The 7,500-nt window shown below is 49.1% G+C and overlaps 1 protein-coding gene across 4 annotated transcripts in view; it reads right to left on the bottom strand.

Annotated features, from left to right (window-relative positions):
• LOC109904382 (tax1-binding protein 1 homolog A) overlaps window positions 1–7,500 on the bottom strand; it is a 55,248-nt gene that overhangs the window by 24,679 nt on the left and 23,069 nt on the right. For all 4 annotated transcript variants that reach the window (XR_004202903.1, XM_031788965.1, XM_031788966.1 and 1 more), the window contains exon 5: window positions 4,518–4,676. Coding sequence is in view for 3 of the 4 variants with exons in the window: in XM_031788965.1 (XP_031644825.1) it covers window positions 4,518–4,676 (159 nt within the window). In the remaining variant the exon portion in view is untranslated. The remainder of the gene's footprint in view (window positions 1–4,517; window positions 4,677–7,500) is intronic.

Genomic DNA, 7,500 nt, shown 5'->3' on the forward strand with positions numbered 1-7,500 from the left:
AGGAACTCTGGAGCTCTGTCTGAGTGCCCATCGGGTTCTCTGTCACCTCCCTGACCAAGGCCCTTCTCCCCCGATTGCTCAGTTTGGCCGGGCGGCCAGCTCTTGGAAGTCTTGGTGATTACAAACTTCTTCCATTTAAGAATGATGAATCACTGTGATCTTGTGGACCAGAAATGTTTTGGTACTCTTCCCCAGATCTGTGCCTCGACACAATCCTGTCGTCTCGGAGCTCTATAGACAATTCCTTCAACCTGGCTTGGTTTAGATCTGAAATGCACTGTCAAATGTGGGACCTTATATAGACAGGTGTGTGCCTTTCCAAATCATGTCCAATCAATTGAATTTACCGCGGGTGCACTCCAATCAAGTTCAATCAATGGAAACAGGATGCACCTGAGCTCAATTTCGATTCTCAGAGCAAAGGGTCTGAATACTTAAGGTATTTTTTATATACACTCTTTATATACATTTAGTCGACTGATCGATTGTTTGGTCGATAGACTTTTGATCTTTAGTCGAGCAATCAGTCGCAAATTACTGTTATTTCTTTCATGGTGCACAAGACACCAGTCTCAGTGGATTAATGCATTGTGGAGGCTGTGGAGATGGCACAGTCCATCACTCTAAGACGTGCATTACTGAAATTATATATGGTGATATTATGTAAGAACGATGGTGCAACACTAAGAAAACAAATATTTCATAACAAATGTGCCAGCTCCCGCGTTGGATAGCGGTCACTGTCTGCGGTTCTGAAACATTGTGCTGTTGAATTGAAGCCTTTTCCTAGACCATATTGCTATGTGCATAATAGCAAAGTTAACCAGCATATTGGTGTTGAGAACAATGCGGAGAGAGGAAACCAACTTAATTAGGTCCATAATCAATAGTCTAACCGTTAAATGTGCCTGGCTTTAGAAATCATCCATATATTCAGTACCAGTCAAAAGTTTGGACACACCTCCTCATTCAATGGTTTATTTATTTATTTTTACTATTTTGTACATTGTAGAATAATAGTGAAGACATCAAAACTATGAAATAACACATACGGAATCATGTAGTAACCAAAAAAGATTTAAATTAAAATATATTTTATATTTGAGATTCTTCAAAGTAGCCACCCTTTGCCTTGATGACAGCTTTGCACACTCTTGGCATTCTCCCAACCTGCTTCACCTGGAATGCTTTTCCAAGTCTTGAAGGAGTTCCCACATGCTGAGGACTTGTTGTCTGCTTTTTCTTCACTCTGCAGCCAAACTCATCCCAAACCATCTCAATTGGGTTGAGGTAGGGATGATTGTGTAGGTCAGGTAATTGTGGAGGCCAGGTCATCTGATGTAGCACTCCATCACTCTGCTTCTTGGTCAAATATCCCTTACACAGCCTGGGAGGTGTGTTGGGTCATTGTCCTGTTGAAAAACAAATGATAGTCCCACTAAGCGCAAACCAGATGGGATGGCGTAGCGATTCAGAATGCTGTGGTAGCCATGCTGGTCATGCGTGCCTTGAATTCTAAATATATCACCTACAGTGTCACCAGTAAAGCACCTCCACACCATCACACCTACTCCTCCATGCTTCACGGTGGGAACCACACATGCGGAGATCATCCGTTCACCTACTCTGCGTCTCACAAAGACACAGCGGTTGGAACCAAAACTCTCAAATTTGGACTCATCAGACCAGAAGGACAGATTTACACCGGTCTAATGTCCATTGCTCATGTTTCATGCCTCATGCAAGTCTCTTCTTCTTATTGGTGTCCTTTAGTAGTGGTTTCTCTGCAGAGATTCGACCATGAAGGCCTGATTCACACAGTGAAGGCCTGATTCCTCTGAACAGTTCATGTTGAGATGTGTCTGTTACTTGAACTTTGTGAAGCATTTATTTGGGCTGCAATTTCTGAGGCTGTTAAGTCTAATGATTTTCCAGATTGACTGACCTTCATGTCTTAAAGTAATGATGGACTGTCGTTTCTCTTTTCTTATTTGAGCTGTTCTTGCCATAATATGAACTGAGACATATAGGGTTATCTTCTGTATACCACTCCTACCTTGTCATACAACTGATTGGCTCAAACGCATTAAGAAGGAAAGACATTTCACTAATTAATTTTTAACAAGGCACACATGTTAATTTGAAATGCATTCCAGGTGACTACCTCATGAAGCTGGTTGAGAGAATGCCAAGAGTGTTTAACAATTTTTTGATTAATACATTATTCCATATGTGTTATTTCATAGTTTTGATGTCTTCACCACTCTTCTACAATGTAGAAAATATTTTTTTAAATATATATATATATTTTTAAATTGAATGAATAGCTGTTCTAAAACTTTTGACCGGTAGTGTATATATACAGAAATAAGACATTTTGCCTGTTTGTTTAATAGCGTACTGATTCCTTGAGCACCAAGCCTCACACAACCATGTTGGATAAAGCAATTTCACAAATTCAGCTGTTTTTAATCTTTGCTATGCTGTAATAAAGGCTTTATACATTCTTGTTTTTTAACAGAAAAACTGCATCTGTTTGTCACACATACTACTGACGCAGCCATCACTCCTATACCCTCTTTTCTTATTATTACCATTGTTATTATGATCATCATTATAATATGACTAATGGCATTACCATCAGTAGGGTTAGTATAGCAGCCTTGTATAACTACCATCGATCTGTAGGCCTAAGGCCTGTTCAGCGGTCTTCATACCATAACTTACTTAGGCCCATATGTCAATATATCGGCTGCTCTACCCATCAATCATGCAATCGTCCATGTCATCACACAGCATACGAGTCATTCATGATTTGAAAAGCAATCAAACATTTAGTTTGAAAATGAAATAACAAAGGGAGCCTTGAATAATTAGCCTAAACTATAAAGAAACCATTCCATGTCGGCAATTGTATTCACGAATGCATGCGACTGTTTTTAGTCTTTGCTCTAATAAAGGCTTTACAAAAAAGATACACATATACATTTATTTAGTGTTGTTAACACTGTTCCAAATGGTCATTTATATTGTAACCTAACAGCACCTGTTTGGCACAGATAATATCCAGGCAGCGTTTGCTCCTAAACGTTCTTATTTTTCTTCATCACCAGTTGCTTCCACAACTAAGTCAAATTTCTTCCACAGATCTGACTTCCCCTTTCCCTCCTGAGCAACCAGTAAACATTCCCCCATTTCGAGTTTATTTTCACATTCTCCACATCCATTTTGCTGTCACATATGTTACAGTGTTGGGAGTTTGTTATAACCAATTTATTGATGTGATTGTGACAGGCTATAGGTCAGGCCCTATTGGTCAAGTGCATGAGATCCATACATGTGTCACGTAAAGTGAGCAAGGGTTCAGGGAATAGGGAAGGTTTTTCCTAAACAAATGAAGGTTTTGGTAACAGAACTTTCTGTGGAGGTCGTTGCGGCAGGGAGGAGAGAGAGACGACAGCTGCTTGTTGTCTCTCTTTTTTCACCAAGTCTGAGCCTGGCCCGGTGAACTCCCTCTAGAGCCATTTGTATCTTAATTCTTTCATCAAACAGTGTACTTAATGCATCCAACAAGCTCAGTGCATATAGTCGATTTTATTAAAACACATAGGGTGTGTCTATATATGGAAAAATACACATTTTAACATTTCAACCATGGATTGTGCAGCCTCCTGTGCTCATCTCTCCTCCTCTCCTCTCCCTTCCTCTCTTCCTCCCTTCATCTCCCTTCCTCTCCCTCTCTCCTCCTCCTTCCCCACTCTTCCTCTCCTCTCCCTTCATCTCTTTCGCTCTTCCTCTCTCCCCCTCTCCTCTACTCTCCCTTCCTCTCTCCCCTCTTCCCCCCTCTCCTCTCCTCCTCTCCTCTCCCTTCCTCTCCTCCTCCCCCTTCTGCTCCCACTCCTCTCGTCCTCTCCCTTCCTCTCCCCTCCTTTCTTCCTCTTCCTCTCATCCTCTCTTCTCAAATTCCTCTCCACTCCCTTCCCCTCTCCACACCCTTCCTCTCTCCTCTACCCTTCCTCTCTCCTTTCCTGTCTCATCCTCCCTTCCCCTCCTCTCCTTTCCTCTCCACTCCCATCTCTCCCTTCCTCTCCCTTCCTCTCCCGCTCTTCCCTCCTCTCTTCCCGCTCACCTCTCTTCCCCCTCTCCCTTCCCCAATCCTCTCCATTCCTCCCTCTCTTCCCCCCACTCATCTCCCTTCCTCTCTCCTCTCCCTCCTTTCTCCCCCTCTTCCTCTCCTCCCCCTCCTCTCTCCCCCTCACCTCTCCCTTATTATCTTCCCCCCTCACCTCTCCCTCTCCCCTCTCCTTTCCTCTCTTCCCCCTCTCCTCTCCATGACGCTACTCTCTTCTGCCCCTCACCTCTCCCTTCCTCTATTCCACCCTCACCTCTCCCTTCCTCTCTCCTCTCTTCCCCCCTCACCTCTCCCTTCCTCTCTCCTCTACTCCACCCCTCTCCCTCTCTTCTTTCCCCCCTCCCCTCTCCCTTCCTCTCTTCCCCCTCTCCTCTCCCTCCCTCACCTGGTTGTGTGTGCGTAGAAGGTAGCAGGTCTCCCTCTCCTGCTCCCTCTCTCTGTGCAGCCTCCTGTGCTCCTCCTGCAGCTGCTGTTTCTCCTTCTGAAGGTGATGTAATCTCTTCAACAGCTCCCTGCGCTCCTGCTGCGCCTCCTCTACACGCTGCTGCTCACCACAGGAGGGGAGAGGGGAAGAGAGGAAAGGGGAAGAGAGGAGAGGAAGAGAGGAAGGGGGAGGTGAGGGGGGAAGAGAGGAAAGAAAGGGAGAGGGAAAGAGGAAATAAAGGGAGGAGAAGGGAGAGGAGAGGAAGAGAGGAGAGGACAGGGTGAAGAGAGGAAAGGAGAGGAGAAAGAGAGGACGGAAGAGGAGAGGAAGGGAGAAAAGAGGGGAGAGGAGAGGGGGAGAGAGGACGGAAGAGGAGAGGAAGGGAGAAGAGGGGAGAGGAGAGGGGGAAGAGAAGTGGGGGGAGAGAGAGGACGGGAGAGGAGAAGGGGGAAGAGAAGGAAGAGGAGAGGAGGGGGGGAAGAGAGGAAGGAAGAGGAGTAGGAAGGGAAGGGAAGAAGGGAGAGAAGAGGAAGAGAGGAAAGGAGAGGAGAGGAAGAGAGGAGAGGAAAGGGGTGAAGAGAGGAAATAAAGGGAGAGGAAGAGAGGAAGGAAGAGGAGAGGAAAGGAGAGGGGTGAAGAGAGAAAGGGAGAGGAGAAGGGAAGAGAGGACGGATAGGTGAGGAAAGGAGAAGAGAGGAAGGAAGAGGAGGGGAGAGGAGAGGGGGAAGAGAGGAGCGGGGGGAGAGAGAGGATGGGAGAGGAGAGGGGGGAAGAGAATAAGGGAGGAAGGGAGAGGAGAGGGGAAGAGAGGAAGGAAGAGGAGAGGAAAGGAGAGGGGTGAAGAGAGGAAGTGAGAGGAGAGGGGGAAGAGAGGAAGGAAGAGGAGAGGGGGGAAGAGAGGAAGGGAGAGGAGAGGGGGGAAGAGAGGAAGGGAGAGGAGAGGGGGAAGGGAGAGGAGAGGGGGAAGAGAGGAAGGGAGAGGAGAGGGGGAAGAGAGGAAGGGAGAGGAGAGGGGGGAAGAGAGGAAGGAAGAGGAGAGGGGGAAGAGAGGAAGGAAGAGGAGAGGAAAGGAGAGGGGTGAAGAGAGGAAGGGAGAGGAGAGGGGGAAGAGAGGAAGGAAGAGGAGAGGGGGGAAGAGAGGAAGGGAGAGGAGAGGGGGGAAGAGAGGAAGGGAGAGGAGAGGGGGAAGAGAGGAAGGGAGAGGAGAGGGGGGAAGAGAGGAAGGGAGAGGAGAGGGGGAAGGGAGAGGAGAGGGGGAAGAGAGGAAGGGAGAGGAGAGGGGGAAGAGAGGAAGGAAGAGGAGAGGAGGGGGGGAAGAGAGGAAGGGAGAGAAGAGGAAGGGAGAGGAGAGGAAGAGAGGAGAGGGGTGAAGAGAGGAAGGGAGATGAAGGGAGAAGAGCGGAAGGGAGAAGAGAGGAAGGAAGGAGGGGAGAGGAAGGGAGAAGAGAGGAAGGAAGAGGAGGGGAGAGGAAGGGAGAAGAGAGGAAGGAAGAGGAGGGGAGAGGAAGGGAGAAGAGCGGAAGGAAGAAGAGAGGAAGGAAGAGGAGGGGAGAGGAAGGGAGAAGAAGGGAGAGGAAGGGAGAAGAGAGGAAGGGAGAGGAGAGGGGGAAGAGAGGAAGGGAGAGGAGAGGAAGGGAGAGGAGAGGAAGAGAGGAGAGGGGTGAAGAGAGGAAGGGAGAGGAGAGGGGGAAGATAGGAAGGAAGAGGAGAGGAGGGGGGGGAAGAGAGGAAGGGAGAGAAGAGGAAGGGAGAGAAGAGGAAGGGAGAGGAGAGGAAGAGAGGAGAGGGGTGAAGAGAGGAAGGGAGAAGAGAGGAAGGAAGGAGGGGAGAGGAAGGGAGAAGAGAGGAAGGAAGGAGGGGAGAGGAAGGGAGAAGAGAGGAAGGAAGAGGAGGGGAGAGGAAGGGAGAAGAGAGGAAGGAAGAGGAGGGGAGAGGAAGGGAGAAGAGCGGAAGGAAGAAGAGAGGAAGGAAGAGGAGGGGAGAGGAAGGGAGAAGAGAGGAAGGGAGAGGAAGGGAGAAGAGAGGAAGGAAGAGGAGAGGGAAGAGAGGAGTGGGGGGTAGGAGAGAGGATGGGAGAGGAGAGGGGGGAAGAGAAGAGGGAGAGGAGAGGAGAAAGAGAGGAAAGAAGAGGAGGGGGGAGAGAAGAAGGAAGAGAGGAAGGGAGAGGAAAGAGGGGAAGAGAATAAGGAGGAAGGGAGAGGAGAGGGGAAGAGAGGACGGAAGAGGAGAGGAAGGGAGAAAAGAGGAAGGGAGGAGGAGAGGGGGAAGAGAGGAAGGGAGAGGAGTGGGGAGAGAGGAAGGGAGAGGAGTGGGGGGAGAGAGAGGAAGGGAGAGGAGAGGAAGGAAAGAGAGAGGGGGGAGAGAGGAAGGGTGAAGAGAGGAAGGGAGAGGAGAGGGGAAAGAGAAGAAGGATGAGGAGAGGGGGGAAGAGAGGAAGGGAGAGGAAAGGGGGGAGAGAATAAGGGAGGAAGGGAGAGGAGAGGGGAAGAGAGGAAGGAAGAGGAGGGAGGGGGAAGAGAGCGGAAGGGAGAGGGGGGAAGATAGGAGAGGAAGGGAGAGGGGGGAGAGGGGGAAGAGAGAGAGGAAGGCGCAGAAGGGGGGAAAAGGAGAGAAAGGGAGGAGGGGGAAGAGAAGAGGAGGGAGAGGGGGTGTGGGGAAGGAGAGGGGGAAGAGAGGAGGAAGAGGAGACAGGAAGGGAAGAAGGGAAGAGGAGAGGGAAGGAGAAAGTGAAAAAAAAGAGAGAAAAGAAGAAAAGAAAGGAGAGTAGGGGGGGGGGGGAGGAGAAGAGAGGAGGGAGATAAAAGGGGGGAAGAGAAACGGGAGGAGAGGGAGAGGGAGAGGGGGAGAGAGGAGGAAGGAAGGGGGGAAGAGAGGAAAGGAAGAGGAGAGGAGGGAAGAGGAAGAGGAAAGAAAGGAAGGGAGGGGGGGTTAGAGAAGAGGAAGG

The sequence above is a fragment of the Oncorhynchus kisutch genome, linkage group LG14 (assembly GCF_002021735.2).
Source record: "Oncorhynchus kisutch isolate 150728-3 linkage group LG14, Okis_V2, whole genome shotgun sequence".
NCBI classification, from domain to species: Eukaryota; Metazoa; Chordata; class Actinopteri; order Salmoniformes; family Salmonidae; genus Oncorhynchus; species Oncorhynchus kisutch.